At 42.8% G+C, this 19,606-nt stretch overlaps 1 protein-coding gene across 1 annotated transcript in view; it reads right to left on the minus strand.

The window, feature by feature from the left end:
* Positions 1-19,606, minus strand: part of CABCOCO1 (ciliary associated calcium binding coiled-coil 1) — a 212,562-nt gene that overhangs the window by 145,637 nt on the left and 47,319 nt on the right. Inside the window, exon 5 of the mRNA XM_077455428.1 lies at positions 6,385-6,457. Coding sequence (XP_077311554.1) covers positions 6,385-6,457 — 73 coding nt within the window. The remainder of the gene's footprint in view (positions 1-6,384; positions 6,458-19,606) is intronic.

Below are 19,606 nucleotides of genomic sequence, written 5' to 3' on the forward strand. Positions count from 1 at the left end.
AATATATGATAAAATCTCTATAGGATAGTTTGGGTCTAGAGGGTAAGAACATCTATAGATAAGTATTCAGTGCCACATTGCATTATCAAAAGACCCAGAAAGGTTCAATAGGAGATTGATTTAAATATTATATGTATATATATATATATATATATATATATATATATATATAGATATATATATATATAGATATATATATCTGTATCTATATATACATATATATATACATATATACAGTACACTCTACCTTAACATACCTGTGTATCACACATGGATATATCTTATATAAGAATGGATGTTAGGACTCTGGATGTTAGTTCTCACTGCAGTCTGTAACTAGAACCAACAAATATATAAGGTACCCTATATATAGCGCAGTTTGGCGTTCTGAGTAAGATGATTGTTATGATTGTTTATGATTAAGCACTACTGCTATTGCGAAACGTCAGCTTTTTCTTTGTCTGCTGTGTTTGCTGAGTTTTTGATGTGATCTTCCAGTAAAGAAAGGTGGTTTTTCTGAAGAGTGCGGCAGTCCAGGGTCTATTTTTGTCTGTAAGATGATTGTTTCCGTGGGTACGCACAGCAGATGCTCATTTTATATTATATTATTTTAATACTGTTATATGCTTAGTTTGACTAATGTATGCTCTCTTTATCTCATAGTTATATGATAATCGCCTTATAACCTTCATGTTATTTGTACAATAAAGCTCCTGAAGAAGCCGTAAATGTGATCTGCAAAACATGTAGAATAACCAATACACAGATGTTGGTAATGTTTTAGTCACCACACTTTGGTGTGACCACACAACCAAAGCCTGTTTGATTATCATTGCTGGTTTTAATACTCTATTGTTAAATGTACATATATATATATATATATATATATATATATATATATATATATATATAAAAATTCTAATATTTTGTTTACCACTTTCTATTTCAGTTGTTGTACGGTACCAGTAAAGTCCACCATCCCCTCCCCTTCTCACTTTCTCTTTCATTTTACTGAAATACAGTTTAGGGAAGTGGTACTGGAATTCATTTTAAATGGTTACTGGGTTGCTGGTCAGGACCATCTCCCTTGTTTTAAGGGAGTAGTAGCTAGTATGATCCAGTAGGGTGCATAAAATCCCCTTTTACATACTAACAAAAAAGTGCTTCCGTGATCAAACAGACCCTGTGACAATCATAAGAAACGTGACAGTCTTGGTATAAAAAACGTGGCAATGATATTACAAAACTGTGCCAAAAGTGCATGTGCATAAATCACTTCAATACACATGTTCCTGTATCACAATCCTTATTAGGGAACAGTCCTATAGCTGGTTTGTAGCAGTTCTACTGATAGTACATGTTAAATGCATATACGTGATATCCAGTGACACTTCTAATAACATGATTCTACATCCATCCGTAGCTGCAAATCGTGACCCCCTTGGTAATGTGCTCACCTTAGAGCATGTGACTCAGCTGTAACACTTAGTCCAATCACGCATGTGAACCACTACAGGGTTCTAAGCTGGTTCCTGGATCACAGGTTCCCACTGTAGGATCTCAGAGGTATATGAGAGAGAAAACTAATAGTGCAATATAGTTTTTGCAGTTTATTTAAACAAGTTAAAACACACTCCCCCACCGGGGTACTCACAAGTACAAGGTGCGTCAGTGCACCGCTCTTTGTAAGGCATATAAGGTACCAAATAGGTAAAGGTATGGCGTGTATCACATCCTAGGCAGGCAAACTACCTCTTGTTCCGTCCTGGCCTCTCCCGCTCTAGATCCTGTTTCCGACCCATGAGTTCTGTGGTAGAGCAAGCAATACGCACCTCCAAAAGAGACTGTGCTGAGGCTTATATCTTTTAGTTGTTTGTGGAGAACATCTGAGATTTTGGGGGAATGTCACTGTAATTTTCTGGAAGTCATCAGTCAGTGGCTAAAAGGCGGATGGAAATCACTGCTGGCTATCTGTAGAATGATTTGAATCCTTTGAGGGATGTGGCCCTACTGCCAATAGTAAACTCCATCTTGGTAGACCTGTGGGTGGAAGCTACGGGTTTTTGATTTGCTTTGATTTGCTTGCACTTTGCTACATCTGTGTTCAGTGATGTAGGATAATAGGGATATGATTAAGGTGCATTATAGGGGAATAATTACCTGGGTAGAGTCCTAAAACATGTCTGCCCAAGCTCACTGAGTGCATGCACCCTCATAAAATGAATACTCCTAATAATCCCAGATAGAATTATTAATATGCCGATCACTCGCAAGGAAAGCTTGTATACAGGTGACATCAGTTATTAATCAAGAAAGACTTTTGGAAATTTTGAACATGTAGTGGGTGACCAAATCCCTAAATGCATTATTTATTTACATATGTTTATGTAATTTCGCTGAATAACAAGTTGATTACAATTCCCAGCAATGATTTCATCAACATATCTGCTAAAGTCAATGTGGTTTTAATGAACCATAAATTTGAAGCTAGATACATGCTCAATTAACTGAGTTTTTGCAGCTGTGAAACATCAAGAAATAAATCCAAAGTGATTTAACAAAAGGTTACAGGCAAAGCTAGATTTGAACCTGTCCAAAACAAACCAGTATCGTTTTCAAGGAACTCTTCCAGATTCAGTTCTTTGTTAGCTTTAACAGAGAATGTATTTATAACCCACTATACAATATTAATTTATTTTACTTTAGATTTATTTAAGATAAAAGATTGTTGAACATAAGCACAAGAATGTATCAGACAACTTCTCTAAAATTCAGTTTCTTTGAGTACCATAAAAGCCAAAGCTACATGACTAATTTTCAAACACCTTACTACACAATTAAAAACCACACTCATTTGATGCAATCACCCCTCCAACCAAATGCACTAGCACAATATGGCATACTTACCTGTAAAACAGATCCCTCCAATGCTGCGCTGTCACAGCTGCTGGAATTTCGATCTTCATCCAGTCTGCCTTCCGGGTTCACATTCTCCAGCCGTGTGGCCAAGTTGGGATGTGGTCCCCCCTGCACATGTGCACTGTAGCCACCATCGTGTCATGGCTCTCTGCATTTATGGTACACTTATGCCGCGTACACACGATCGGAATTCTCGTCGGAAAAAGCTCTGATGGTTTTCCCGACAGAATTCCGACGGAATTCGGCTCAAGCTGTCTTGCCTACACACGGTTACACCAAATTCCGATCATTTATAACGCAGTGACATACAACATGTACAACGGGACTAGAAAAAGGAAGTTCAATACCCAGTAACCAATAGCTTCCGTCTCGTAGTAGAATCTGAGCATGCGTGATTTTTGGCGTGTCGGAATTGCATACACATGATCGGAATTTCCGATAGAAAGTCTTTCCGTCTGGAAAATTGAGAACATGCTATAAATTTTGGCTGGCGGAAATTTGGACAGCTAAATTCCAATGGAGCATACGCATTTTCCGATGAAAAGCTCTCATCGGTCTTTTTCTGGCCGGAATTCCGATCGTGTGTACGCAGCATTAGTGTACTGTGAATACAGATGTCATCAGCTAGAGCCATAGGGAATAGCTCCTAAACGGCACAAGTTTAGGAGATATTCACGGCACCTGCAGGTAAGACTTACTATAAGCTTACTATAGGAACACATTTTAAATCTAAGTTTGCTACCACCTAATTGGATGCATTTTTAAGCGCATACAATTAGCACAACATGTTAATGTGAACGGCTTTCAATGGAGCTGGTTCACACATGAGCAGTTTTGAAACGGGTCCTGTGGGTTTTTGGTGTCTGGTTCAGGTGCGAATGTGGATAAAAATTTTCACCTGAATCCCACCTGATCAGGTAAACAGAAACGCACTGGACTCCGGACTGCAAACCACAGCCACAACCACAATATATGAACCCAACCTTAAAGTTAAAACTCAGGCAAACAGCTAAATAAACAGATGAAAAACTATTATGGTAAAGGCATGGCCTGCTTAAGAATGAGCAATTCTGTTCAGGCAATCTTTTCATCCAGACACCCCTGCCAGATAGCATTGCCGGGTCATTTTTCTCCAATGCAATTGAGGTAATAAAGTTTGGCAGTTGACCTGTCCCTAGCCTGCTGATTGGAGAATAATGGACCATTACCATTGGTGCAGCCATCACTCTGCGGATCATGCTGTCTTCTACTATCAAAAAGCTAAATCAGCAAGTTTATCATAAATGTGCAGACTTAACTCTAAAAAATGAAGGTCTGCCCCTTTTTTATCTAACTTTCTCTGTTTGAGACTACAGTCCTTAAAAGTTCAAGGTGATAATGCTGGTATATGTTTGGTAAGATTATAGTAGCTTGGGACCTGAAAGACGGTATTTGTTATCTGCGTGAGTTCAGGTAGTTAACAGGGTAGCCTCAGGATGCTCTCACTACTAACCCTTTCTCATTCTCGGGCTACTAAGTCAAATATAGGTGTATACCAAATATTTAACAGGTAAGCCTGCAGAAATATAATCATTTAAAATATACCTCATAAAGAATCACTAATGTTTGCTATATGTTTTACATGTTAACTTAATTTTAAAAGTTGATTAAAATCTATTTATATATGTACTTTTCATTAAAAGAATACCTGGTGAACCTGCCATGGAGGTTCTTTGTTCAGACACTTTCCATTATGGAAATAAATATAAAAATAAAAAAAGGAAAAAAACCAACCTGCATCAACCACTTAATTAGCTAACAGGCAGTTAAATATTACTGACACTGTTAGAGCTTTTTTAATCTATAACCAAAAGGATACATATTGCATGTCCGATGCAGTCCACGTAACCAAATCTAGCATATATAAAAAGGGAAGAGAAAAAAGGGCCTACATAGAAGGTCACATAGGCAGGACACTGTGGTTGTTTAAAAACAGCTTTATTTGTAGAAAAAAAAAAAAAAAATTGCACGTATACCAAATATAAAAAATGTCTGTGAATTTCACCTTCACCAACCACTATTAAAAAGACAAGTATAAAACTTCAGATATTGTTCCTGTATCCAAGCACGATGTGCAATAAGGTGGTACATCAGGTGCAAGCAAGCAGATACAATTCCCCGAGATGCCCTATTGAGTTGAACAATGTTAAATGGTATAGTCCATCCCTGATAGTATCTCCATCATGGGGGGGGACAGGGGCTATAGCTCAGGTAGGTGAGGCATTTTGTTGCTTTGACCCGACCAAGTGGCCAGTGCATACAAAACAGAAGGGGATATGTCCCAAGCAAGGCTGGAGTACTAATGTGAAAATGGAGTACATGGAGGGATCTCACCACCTCCGTAGTGTTGCCGACTCCTGTTCTGTTGAATACGATATGTCACTCCAATCACCCCACATCACTGCGCTGTCAGCATCAGTGTCTCCATTTGGCAAGCAGCAAACACCTCACCGTCTGTGAGTGCCCACGGACTGTGGTCCCATGAGATGTCACATGTATGATGACTCCACACTGACTCGTTTCGATAAGCACTAACTTCAGACCTTCTTAGTAGGCCCTTTTTTCTCCTCCCTTTTTCTACTTCCCATTATGGGGTGACAAATGTCTCCCAAGTGTGCTCCAGAAAATGATCCGTACAGACACTATGCTGGTAATGGTGGTGACCAGCAACTTATAGTGTGACTGTGACTGTGTGGCAGGTAAACTAGCACTAACCTAAATTGACCAGGAGGGACGCTAACTGACTGACATCGCTAGTGACACTAATACAGTTATCAGTGATAGACTGTACAGTGTACTAATGGCACTGGCTGGGAAAGGGTTAACAATAAGGGGCAACCAATGGGTTAACTGTGTGCCTAACAAGTTTAATGTGTGCTGCTTTTACTAACAGATCTGTCTGCTTTTTCTCCCTGAAATCAGAATTGAGTTTGTTAACACAGAACTCTATGCTGTGATTGGCCACAGCCAATCAGCAGGTTTCAGCCCAAATCATTGGCTGGAATCTGCTGACAAACTCATGCTGTGTCCAATCACAGTATGGGTCAGCAGGGGATGTGTGCATGCTTGTCGCCAAATCAGGAAGAACACAGCGACATACGAGTATGTCCCGGTGCCTGGCTGTGCTGTCCACTCGCGGTACATCTACTGTGAGTGGTTCGGCAAGAGGTTAATGCTAAACATTCATATTCATCTTCAATCATTCATTTCTATTGTTGCAAAACCCAATTGTGAGTTGATCCTTTCAATGTAGCTTAGTCTACGCACTTTCATTGTACTAGAAATAGCGTACGGACAATTATAGTCCCTAATGGGGGTGGGTTCGAAATTTAGACTTCCAAAGGGCAAGTGTGAATTTTTGGGATTTTTATAAAGAAAAAAATATTAAAGGTAAACATGTCTTATGTTAAAAATGATCTTGCTTACCTTTGCTCCTATAACCTTTTGATCTCTTGGTAGTATGCACATGCATTCATACAGCTTATAGTGCTGAAACAAACTAAGGGCAAAAGAAAGAAGAAACACCATCAATGTCAAAATGTATGTCAGTCCAAATATATTGGTGACAACTGAACAATAAAGTCGATATTAGGTATTTTACAGATCAAGGCCTCAATTAATATTATATTTTTTATTTTAAGATAGTGATAGCACTGACTGTCTGTAGGAGCCATAGAACTAGCATATGCAAAATATAGTCTGACTCTTAAAGTGGTTGTAAACCCCCCCCCCCCCCCCCCCCCGCAACTTTGTCCCATGCAAATCAGCATAAAAAAACCCTAATGAACACTGCTTGTAGATATCTCCTTACTTGCTTAGTATTGTTGTAATCCTTGTTGTTCTGTAGAATGAAGTCACTGAGCATGCCCAGATCTCCCCTGATTTAAGGCACACTCTCTATGTCTTATCTATCTGTTATCAGGACTTCCTACGGCAAAACACTGAACTCTACTAATCACTCAGAGCTTCCTCCTACACACCATGTGATCATGTGACATGACATACAGTCTAAACTTGGCCATTACTGCAGTCTTATCAGCTGAAGCTGATAAGACTGACAAAGGGAAACATTAGACATCGGCACAAGTAAATACTATGAAATAAACAAGTAAGCTATGAACAGGGAAGCAGGGTTGCCATAGAAATGTTGGATTGAGAAGGAGGCTTGGTTAACAGTACAGGAAGTGCTCAATGTAAGGGCGGAAATACACTCCACTGTGGACTCAGAAAACAATACTTAAGATGGTGCTGCCTAACGCCTGGAAACAAGTTTTTTAAAGTTTCTTTAAACAGTAAGTAATATGCAATTTGGGCTGGATTACAGTGGCTATAGTCTGATAATTATTTATTATAATGGACTAAATGAAAAGAAGCATCAGAGTGGAGACCGGAAGTGACGTCTGTACCTGAGGAAATCGCTCAGATCTGTTAAGCTGTGTGCCTGTTCATTTGCTCCTCTGTGTGAGTAATTTTAGCTACTTTTAATAAACTATTTGTTTGAAATACTACACTATGGAGGATATTCTTTACCTGTTGTTTTGAGCATTGCTATATTGGCCATAACTACAAGGAAGAACGGCACCGTCAGAAGCCCCCATCCACAGCCCCGCTGACCCCCCTGAGTTTTCCCTGCAACATCAGTTGTTTCGCTGCATACCTTGCAGCTGTGAGGTAATTGTTTAAGATAACCAGCACTGGCACGGAACACCGTTGGAGGGGAGTTGCCCTGACACATTGCACTTTTTTTGGCGGCTGTGAAATCACATCTGAAAGTTGCATGATTGAATTGTGTATGGGACACTTTATCGAAATTCACGTTTTTGCTGCTATTTAGTTCTATTTATGTTAAGGAATGTAATTGGGACATTCCTTTGTTTTCTCTGCACGTTTTAGGCCGCGTACACACGGGCGGACTGTTCGCCCAACCTTGTCCGCTGAACAGTGTTTGGGCGGACAGTCCGCTCGTGTGTGGGCTTTCAGCGGACAGTTTCAGCGGACAGTTGGACGGACAAAGTCTTTCGGAAATTCCGAAAAACTGTCCGCTGAAACTGTGTTTGAGCGAACAGTCCGCCCGTGTGTGGGCCTGTCCGCTGTACTTTCGAAATGAGCGGACTGTTCCCGCTCGGAAAGTCCGCCCATTTCGAGCGCGTGTACAGGTAGGCGGGGCCCGCGAAGGAGACATCGCGGGCTCTGCCACCTGGAATGGGCTTAAAGGGGAACCCCAACGCCGAAAAAAATCGGCGTGGGGGTTCCCCCAAAGTCCACACCAGACCCTTGTCCGAGCACGCTACCCGGCCGGCCAGGAAAGGGGGGCGAGCGAGCGCGCCCCCCCCTCCTGAGCCGTACCAGGCCGCGTGCCCTCAACATGGGGGGGTGCCTTGGGGAAGGGGGGGCCGCGCGGCCCCCCCACCCCAAAGCACCTTGTCCCCATGTTGATGAGGACAAGGGCCTCTTCCCGACAACCCTGGCCGTTGGTTGTCGGGGTCTGCGGGCGGGGGGCTTATCGGAATCCGGGAGCCCCCTTTAAGAAGGGGGCCCCCGGATACCGGCCCCCCACCCTATGTGAATGAGTATGGGGTACAATGTACCCCTACCCATTCACCTGTGAAATAAAGTACAAAAAAAAACACAACACAGGGAAAAAATATTTTATTGCACAGCTCCGGGGGTCTTCCGTCTTCGGGGGTCTTCTCGCCGGACTCCTCCGCTATCTGTGTGTAGCTCTTTTACTAGCGGAGGAGTCCGGCTTTCTTCCTCCCCGCCGCCGGCCTCTTCTCCCGACTTCGGGGGTCTTGTCCCCCTCTTCGGTTCTTCTGCCGGGCCACCGCGCCTTCTTGTAGCTCTTTTACAGGCGGTGGCCCGGTCTTCTGTCGCCGCTGCCTTCCGTTCTTCTGTCGCCGCCTTCGGTTCTTCTGCCGGGCCACCGCGCCTTCTTGTAGCTCTTTTACAGGCGGTGGCCCGGTCTTCTGTCGCCGCTGTCGCCGCTGTCGTCGCCGCCGCCTTCCGTTCTTCTTCTTGTTCTTCTTCTTCTTCTCCTGGAGATGTTGACTCGACGAGCTCTCCGGCCGGAATGCCAGAGCCGCGCTGTGCGGTCACTTATATAGTGACAATGGGGCGGTGTCACATGGTATATGTCACATGGGTTGGTCACATGGTGACCCCGCCCCCTTACGATGTCATAGTCCCCATGTGACATCAACCCATGTGACCAACCCATGTGACATATACCATGTGACACCGCCCCATTGTCACTATATAAGTGACCGCACAGCGCGGCTCTGGCATTCCGGCCGGAGAGCTCGTCGAGTCAACATCTCCAGGAGAAGAAGAAGAAGAACAAGAAGAAGAACGGAAGGCGGCGGCGACGACAGCGGCGACAGCGGCGACAGAAGACCGGGCCACCGCCTGTAAAAGAGCTACAAGAAGGCGCGGTGGCCCGGCAGAAGAACCGAAGGCGGCGACAGAAGAACGGAAGGCAGCGGCGACAGAAGACCGGGCCACCGCCTGCAAAAGAGCTACAAGAAGGCGCGGTGGCCCGGCAGAAGAACCGAAGAGGGGGACAAGACCCCCGAAGTCGGGAGAAGAGGCCGGCGGCGGGGAGGAAGAAAGCCGGACTCCTCCGCTAGTAAAAGAGCTACACACAGATAGCGGAGGAGTCCGGCGAGAAGACCCCCGAAGACGGAAGACCCCCGGAGCTGTGCAATAAAATATTTTTTCCCTGTGTTGTGTTTTTTTTGTACTTTATTTCACAGGTGAATGGGTAGGGGTACATTGTACCCCATACTCATTCACATAGGGTGGGGGGCCGGTATCCGGGGGCCCCCTTCTTAAAGGGGGCTCCCGGATTCCGATAAGCCCCCCGCCCGCAGACCCCGACAACCAACGGCCAGGGTTGTCGGGAAGAGGCCCTTGTCCTCATCAACATGGGGACAAGGTGCTTTGGGGTGGGGGGGCCGCGCGGCCCCCCCTTCCCCAAGGCACCCCCCCATGTTGAGGGCACGCGGCCTGGTACGGCTCAGGAGGAGGGGCGCGCTCACTCGCCCCCCTTTCCTGGCCGGCCGGGTAGCGTGCTCGGACAAGGGTCTGGTGTGGACTTTGGGGGAACCCCCACGCCGATTTTTTTCGGCGTTGGGGTTCCCCTTTAAGCCCATTCCAGGCGGCGGAGCCCGCGACGTCTCCTTCGCGGGCCCCGCCTACCTGCACACGCGCTCGAAATGGGCGGATTTGCCTCCTTACGTGGGCGAGTCCGTTCATTTCAAAAGTTGAGCGAACTGTTTGGCAAACAGTTTGCTGAAACAGTCCGCTCGTGTGTGGGCAAGTCCGCTCATGCAAATTTTGAGCGGACTGTTTGCCGAAACTGTTTGCCGAACAAGGTTGGGCAAACAGTCCGCGCGTGTGTACGCGGCCTCAGATCACCGATTTCATTAATTTATAGGTTTTTTTATGCGATTTTGATCACATAGATTATTATATATATTTTTTTATAATTTTGCTTACAGTGATATCATAGATGTTCACTCATCCTTAATTTATTTATTCTATGCACTTTATGGTCTCAAGCACTGTTCTGCTTATTTTCTAGACACAGGAATAATGCATAAGAACACTATATATTAGACGTTCATTTTAATGCACTTCTTTAAGCTTTAAGTGCCGCTCACTAAACACTTTAAGAATTATTTACACCTTTTTAGTACTATTTGATTTATAGTTATTGTATTCGTTTTTGTTGGTATTTAGGAAGCGCAACACACCCCTCCCCCTTTTTTCTGTTTACTATTGAGAGTTCACTCATAAAGTGCTTGCTGCTCCTGCTAGAACATTTCTCTTGCTTTCTTCCAATTTTTTTTTGCCATAGAGCGCAGGAGCCCCTTTACACACACTAAACTTGGCCATTACTGCAGTCTTATCAGCTGAAGCTGATAAGACTGACAAAGGGAAACATTAGACATCTGCACAAGTAAATACTATGAAATAAACAAGTAAGCTATGAACAGGGAAGCAGGGTTGCCATAGAAACGTTGGATTGAGAAGGAGGCTTGGTTAACAGTACAGGAAGTGCTCAATGTAAGGGCGGAAATACACTCCACTGTGGACTCAGAAAACAATACTTAAGATGGTGCTGCCTAACGCCTGGAAACAAGTTTTTTAAAGTTTCTTTAAACAGTAAGTAATATGCAATTTGGGCTGGATTACAGTGGCTATAGTCTGATAATTATTTATTATAATGGACTAAATGAAAAGAAGCATCAGAGTGGGAGTGTTTACTTCCTCTTTAAAGCCCCAATTAAATGATCACGATTTATAATTGTAACTAAGCCAGTAATATATAGAAATAAATCTGAAATCACTGCCCCACCTCTCCACCTCATCCAATCAAAAAATGTTTCAAATCTATTCAGAAAAGCTTCCTGTGCTCAGGATGGACCATTCCAGGCTGGACCAATGTACTGTAACTATTTATAAAATATTCATACCTGGAATTCGTTTTTAAGAAACACACACCAGGATGATCCACCTGCTGTGATTGTTTGGTGAATGTGAGATTAACTGCTTTATAAATAAGGACATAGAATATGGATCATTATTTTCAATAAAGTAACAGTTATTTTGATGTTCATTTGGAAAATGTAGTCACAAGCCTGAAAATAAACATTTGTTCTTTCGTAAAGCTTCTTGAACTGAGCCTATTATCACAAACATTTGTAGTTTTTGTGCAGAGTTGTACATGTCTGTTAATGGAAACACAGGAATATTTTACTGAAGTAAAACACATGAGCATCAAAATGCATGCAAAAATGGGCTTAAGGACCGGTTCACACTGCTGCAATGCGGGAACCCTGCGAATCCACTGTGGGTTCTGGCATTGCATGTCTCCCAGCGGCAGTTAACACAGAACTTTATGCTGTGACTGGCCACAGCCAATCAGCTATGGCCAATCACAGCCAATCAGTTTCCATTGCCCTATGCGAACTGCTGGGAGTGCCAGTTAAAAGTTAATGACACCTCCAAATCAGTTTGAATATCGCAGTGCAATCTGCAAACTCGGACAGGAATCAGATCGCATGGGTGTGAACACCCATGCAAATCCAATTCTGCTGCGGACCAAAAAAGGGTCCTGTGTGAGCTTGGTCCGAATGCGATATGAATTAAGCCATACTTTCTGTATTGCTGAAATCGCATTGCACAGAGATCGCATGCGTATAACATCCGATCTCGGACATCGTAGCAGTGTGAACCGGTCCTAGGCTCCATGCACACTGGGCTCTGTTCCCTTGGGAGTAAAAAACGCTTATATAGAGCATTTTTTGTACAAAGTCTAGACGAGTTTAGGAGAGTTTTACATTTTTTTCTGCCAGTAAGCTCCAATCAAAAACGTGATCCAGAAGGTTTTTTTTTTCTACCTATATAAACGTTAAACTCAAAATATGCCTCTAAAGGCCCATACACAAGATCAGACTTTTTGACAACAAACATGCAAATTAGCTGTTTTAAGGCAACATCCGACCGTGTGTACGCTCCATCGGACAAACTTTTTCGGTTTTCATCTGACTTTTGTTGGCTGTGCGAATGGACAAATTTTTTGACAACATAAGTCCGATGGAGCAAAGTCCGATCATGTGTACGCAAAACCATCAGACTTTTGTTCAAAGTACAAACACACATGCTCAGAACCAATGCAAAAGATCAGACAACAATACAGAAGTTGACCAAAGGGTGGCGCCGGAGTAATTGAACGTCCTCTTTTGAAGTGTCGTCAGTACATTCGTCACTATGTTTGTTGCCTAAAAAGTCTGATCGTGTGTATGCAATACACGCGATTGGACTACTCTTTTGAAGTGTCGTCAGTACATTCGTCACTATGTTTGTTGCGTAAAAAGTCCGATCCTGTGTATGCACCATCCGGATCCCCCCTATTGTATGCCAAAAAACCCTCAATAAATACCCCGCACATTGAGTCTTGTGTGCTTAGCATTTGTGTTCTTTCTATGCGTTCTTAGTTTGACACAACCTGCAAAAATATTTACCCTAGGAAAATCTGATGGTTATAAACAGACCTCATAAACTGTCAGTTTATATTTAGTTGACAATTTATTGTTAACTTTTGGAGTTGTATTATAAGAATCTATTAAAAGGGTTGTGATAGTACAATAGTATATGACAGGGACTTTGCCTTAAGTGGGGTGTCCCTAGTATTTTTTTGTGTTTACTTATGCAGCTAGGCTGTAGTCAGCCTGAAGATTCTTTACTTCCTCTGTGCTCTGCAGGTTTTACTACGCTCAGGGTGTTGATTGCATATGCTTACTATTGTCGAGGAGGTACCCCGTAGTGGGAAAAAACAATAAAAGAGTTCTGAATATTTATCTTTTCCAGAAAATCATTCAAGGTTTGTTCTGTGATTGAATCAGTTAGAAGGTGATAAAATGTTTGGAACAACCTTCTCTCTCTGGACAATATTGGTCTTTTCAGAGCAGCCACTGGTGCCATTTTCTGTAATCGTTAAATCTTGCTATGTTTGTCAACAACATGTTCTGCCCACCTCTCCCTGGACAATACTCAGCACAGAAGAATCCATTAAGTATGCGCCGTCCAGGCTTACAGCTTCATACACTGTTCCCTTTGGACAGACCCCCCAGAACTGATATCCAGCAGATTTTTATACTGATTCCATCTGGGGTAGAGTGCAGAGGGGAAAACGAGACTCCAGAACAGTGGTCATCAACCCTGTCCTCAGGGTCTACTAACAGGCCAGGTTTTATGTATTACCTTGGGGTGATGCAGACTAGAATACTGCAATCACTGAGCAGCTGTCAGGAACCATGAAACAGACAGAGACAGAAGTACAATCAAATCACACTTGTTTATTAATAAAAATAAAAAGGTAAATAGAAAAAAGCATAGTCAAGCATAGCCAGAGTCCAGTAGCCAGATCGGGTAGTCAGCCAGTCCAAAGTTCATAAACCAGATCGGGTAATCAGCCAGTCCAGACGTCAGGGATCCAAGGAGAGCAACTGCAAGCAGGATAGAAGCCAGGAGGGATGCCAGCAAGCCAATCTTGTAACAAACAGCAGGAGATGGTTCCTAGTGATGTGACTAACGTGAAGGCAAATGAAAGAGTGAGCTGGAAGGCTTTAAATAGGCAAGTCAGACGAGCATCATCGGGAACAGCTGGTAACTGTGGAAAGAGAAGAGAGCTGGCAATTAGCCGACAGCTGAGTGGCCAGCCCAGAGGAGGAAGGGCTAAGCCAGCAGCAAATGATATCACCTGTGATGTATTTCAGTTATCTTGCAAAATTGGCCTTTGAGTAGACCCTGAGGAGAGGGTTGATGACCACTGTTCTAGAGTCTTGTTTTCCCCTCTGCACTCTACACCAGATGGAATCGGTATAAAAATCTGCTGGATTTCAGTTGCCCTTCTGGTGGGGCTGTCCAGAGGGAATAGTGTATGAAGCTGTAAGCCTGGAGGGCGCATACTTAATGGAATCTTCTGTACTGAGGATTGTCCAGGGAGAGGTGGGCAGAACATGTTGTTGACAAACATAGCAAGATTTAACGATTACAGAAAATGGCACCAGTGGCTGCTCTGAAAAGACCAAAATTGTCCAGAGAGAGAAGGAACCACCACAATTCAAGAAAGTAACTGACTGCTTTTACAGAGTCATAGATCTGAATTGTGGCTGCTCTTAAAAAGCCAATGATTACCAAGAAACTGGAGAAGGACAAACAAAATCTACACTAAATTAAGGTTTAGAAATTGAGATGTCCCCTGCTACTTGTGTAGGCCAGATTGCTGCCACCTTTATCGTGTATCCCGTATCCGTAATCTTTACTCCCAAAGTGGAAATCAGCAATAAAACTGCCAAAAGACTGAAGCGACATTGTTACCACATCAAAAGCTAAGGCTTCCGCCCTGAAAGTGGATGTGCCCAAGAGCGTGTGTACTGGGGCATTTGGAGGGGTCATCCTGCTATACTGCCTTGGGGATCATTTCACACCCTGCAAGGTGTAGAGCTACAGCTGAAATAAGAATAGTAAGGGTATGATTTTTGGAAAGAATTGGCAGCTGATGAAAAATCTTCCCTTTTGTCCCTGCACCAGGATAGATTGAGAAGTTTTATGCAGCGATTATACTTGAATCATAGAGGACTGCAGTTTGATGGAAACAACAAGTGCTACAATCACTACATTTATGCAGACGGCTTTTATAAAGCTTTCTATTTCTTGTTTGTCTATTGAATAATCTGAATAGCTGCAATTCACAGATTTCATAAAGGTATTTTTTTTTATTTTTTTTGCTTTTTTTTTTGTTTTGTTTTTCATTCTAAATAGAACCTTACCATTTAACAATTTCAAAACTTTGTTATCTGTAGAATGAATTTGAGTAGCAGTATGTCATGGGTGTAATCAAGATTTCATAAAGATAGTTGTTTTTACAAAGAAAATAAAAAAAACTTTCTTAAAATGTTGTTTTTCCCTTGAATTAATCTGAATAGATGTAATTCAAATTTAAATGAACAGGTTGCGGTTTCATACAAGATTAAATTATTTCAGATCCCATTTTCAGTCTTTTCAGAACTATCTTTTATAAAATTAATACATTTTGCTATCATTTTTATAGTTGCATTGTTAAGAAATGACATGTTTAATACTTTAAACTGCTCTTTCAAACTTTCCTTTGTGATGATAAGAAAATATCTCTATCTCTGTGACACGCAATACATCACTGCTAGATACTGTCTCAAAGCAAACTTATTTTTTCCAATACCATGCTGTCAGATGTATCTTCCAAAGTGAGCCATAAAAGAAAAGCAAAGAGATTTATTTAACAAGGTGATTTTCCTGCCACATTTTTAAGTGTTCAAAGCCAATTACATCATCTGAACTTTCTGCTATGCTATGTACATAAGCAAAAAAAAAAAAAAAACATGTTAATCTACTATGAATCAGTGTGCTTAGGGCATACAGACAAATTTGTTATGGCAACTAACCAGTTTGAAAGGGTAGAATATCACCACTCACTATTTGCCTAGTGGAGAAATCATGGGGGTCAAAAGCATTCTGAGCCAAGTTTCGAGTCTGCATTCGTCACTGGCTATAAATATGGCAAAAAGTATGGTTGGAGAAAGCAACTCATGCAGTTAAAATAGCTTAGGTTGCTCAGTCCTTATGAGTAATGCCGCGTACACACGAGCGGACTGTATGGCGTACTTAGTCCGTCGAAACACATTTCAGCAGACAATCCGCTCGTGTGTGGGCTTCAGCGGACTTTTTCAGCATGCAGTCTGGGGTACTAAGTATTTCGGTTTTTTCAAAAATTCTGTCCGTCATACTTTGGTTTCAGCGGACAGTACGGTCGTCAGTATGCTAGTTCGACGGACTAAGAATGGCGCATGCCCAGAAAGGATTTACATGGCGGAAGGGTGCTTTGCTGTGTCTTGGACTTCCTATTTCTAGTCCCGTCGTACGTGCTGTACACGTCATCGCACAAGCTTTCGACGGACTGTTTGTGCATCCGTGTGTGGTCAAGTCCGTTCAGTGGAAAGTACGACGGACTGTCCGTCGGATTGTATGACGAACTAAGTATGCCATACAGTCCGCTCGTGTGTACGCGGCATAAGGATGAGCTCAGGTGTGTTCGCATGGTCCACATGCAGAGCCTGCCAGGAAGTTGGCACTGCGCTGCGCTAATCACAGGCAGTGAGACATTACCCCGATGCGCAGCTGCAGAGATTGGGCAATGTCTCACTGCCTGTGATTAGCGCAGCGTTGTGCCGACTTTCTGGCGGGCTCTGCACGTGGACCATGCGAACGCGCCTGAGCTCATCCTTATTTATGAGCAAGGAAACATATACATGACAATATCATCATGCAACTTCATTGACAACTTAGCTGCCCCAGGGCCTGTGGGAGCTAAAGTGTTACCTGCCTCTGCCAATTATTCACACCTACTCTATAAGGTAAAGAACAATGTGCACTGTGCAGTAACTCACCTCAACCAATTATAATTCATAAACTACTGACGTGACTAATGTGCATAATGCTTCATTTGATATAAGGGACCTCAGCAGATGCCCGTTTATAGATCAAAGTCTAAGTTTACTGAAAAGTGATCTGCGGCATTTGATCAGAGGTGTTTGACAGGTGTAGAGGAAGCAAAATGTTGCCACCTAACCGCCTGTTTTAATCCGGTAAAGCCTGCACAAGTTTTGCATTGCACACAATTGCAAGGTGGTTGTGCCACAGGGTCTCATGAAGAAGGTGTTGCCTTCCAAATGCGTTAGCTAGTAAGGACCCTGGTCAGATCCCCTGTTACTCTGGAGTGTGCTGTATCTATGACTGCAGGGCTACAGATGATTAGCTTAATGAGTGTTTTTAATTCACATGTTCATCATGAGTATAATTTCTGAAGAATGTTTCTTATTAAATGCTGTTGGATAATGCACTAGGCTAGTGCGCCCTCTTTTGTCCATTTTTTGCAGTTGTGGCACAAGTCTGTTTACTTGAGTGGATCATGTTCGTGAGTGGTAGTGCCCACAGAACGCAGTGGGTATAATTTTTGCTGTGGCTGCAAAGTAAGGCATTGTGCCAGCATCATCCGTATACCTCTGTCTGGTTAACTTTGCAACATAAGAAAGGGTGGGTTTGCAGTAAAAATTCAGCTTAGCCGCCTATTTTTACTGCCTCCCCAACTGCAGGTGTAAACGAGCCCTTAGGCTTGATTCACACTAGCGCGTTTTTTGATGCATTTTGCATTTTGCAGAAATGCAAGGAAATTTTTTAACATGGGTTCCTATGGAACATGTTCACATCAATGCATTTTTGTGCCTCTGCGTTTTTGGAAAGGGTTGAGGACTTTTTTTTTATGCAAAATGCAGCATTTTGCATGTAATAGAAGTCAATGGACATGCATCAAAAACGCAAGTAACATGTTTTTACCATGTTTTTACCGCGTTTTTACCGCGTTTACCGCGTTTTTGCCGCGATTTGCGTTTTTCTTTTTTTTCACTGTATATATCTGGTTGCTAAGCAACCACAGTGTATAAGAAAAACGCAAAACGTGGTAAAAACGCGTGTCCAAAAACGCGGCAAACACCGCAAAAAGCACTGCAAAAACGCTCAAAAGCAACATGCATAGATGTGAATCGAGCCTTAGGCTGGATTCACACCTATGCAGTTTTAGTGCTTTTTGCAGATTTGCACTACAGTCCATTTAACATGGTTTCCTATGGAACACGTTCTGTAGTGCAAATCTGCAAAATGCAAAAAGCACTAAAAATGCATAGATGTGAATCAGGCCTTAGTGAGAACATGTGTCCCTGGATTGTTCATAAACATATGATGATCATCCTCATAAATTGATAACTAACTGTAATGGGAAGGTGTACTATGTAGTGACAGGATATACCTTAAAATACCTTGAGCTTGGGATCACACTGGTACGTGTGGCATACCGCATGTGATTCGCACTGCATTCCTGTGCACATCACATGCGATGTCTGTGCAATGCAATTTGTCCATAAATTTTTTATGGCTCAAATCAGATTGCATCCGCACCAAAATTATACAGGACCCTTTTTTTTCTGCACCTGAATTGCATCGCATGGGTGTTCATTCTGGCAATAGCATTGCATTTTGCAATCTGTTTCGGGGGTGTCATTAATCTAACGTTGACACCCGCAGAAGATCGCATAGACCCCATGGGATTGCTATGCAGTGCGAATGCGGGGAAATGCAGCGAATCACGTGCGTTTCCTGCATCGCATCGATGAGAACCAGGGCTGATATAACTAATGATAATTTCATAGATAGTTACTGGAAGTAACCTCTGCTTTTACTTCTGCTTATGTTTAATGTACATTGCAACCCATGACCACAAAAGGATCAGTTCCATATCTTGAGATATTATGTCATGAACATATAAATAAAATATATCCAGACAGAGGGAAAGTCCAGCGCAAAAAACAGAAGTGGTCTAAAATGATCAACGATCGTTACCAACACCTGATTTGTCATGAACATCTGACCAATGACCAAAGACTATAATGACTTGCATCTTTTCTCTTTGTAGCCAGGTGCTGGAGTACAAAAACAAGGAGAAAGATTTTACGTTCATTATCTACTGAGATAGTGATGTTGTGATGTGTCATTTTCCTCTGGCTAGCAGGGGGAGAGCTAAAGCCAAGCAACCCCATAGACTTCAATGTAGGGCGCTTGGAATCCTGGGGATTGTAGTCAGAAATGACAAGCTTGTAATACAGCAGGGATATGCAATTAGAAGACCTCCAGCTGTTGCTAAACTACAAGTCCCATCATGCCTCTGCCTCTGGGTGTCATTCTTGTGGCTGTCAAAGTCTTGCTATGCCTCATGGGACTTGTAGTTTTGCAACAGCTGGAGGTGCGCTAATTGCATATCCCTGTAAGCCCTTGTACACACAGTCGGACATTCCGACGGAAAATGTCAGATCGGACCGCGTTGTCGGATAATCCGACTGTGTGTGGGCTTCATCGGACTGTTTCCGTCTGAATATCCGACCGACAAAGTTTTAGAGCTGGGCTATAAAATTTTCCGACAACATGTTCCGATCGGAATTTGTCCGATCGTTTGTAGAGGATTCGGATCGGACAAAGTGCCACGCATGCTCAGATC

This window comes from Lithobates pipiens, unplaced genomic scaffold (assembly GCF_037356315.1).
Source record: "Lithobates pipiens isolate NorthernLeopardFrog02 unplaced genomic scaffold, aLitPip1_a1.2 Scaffold_25, whole genome shotgun sequence".
Lineage (NCBI taxonomy): Eukaryota > Metazoa > Chordata > Amphibia > Anura > Ranidae > Lithobates > Lithobates pipiens.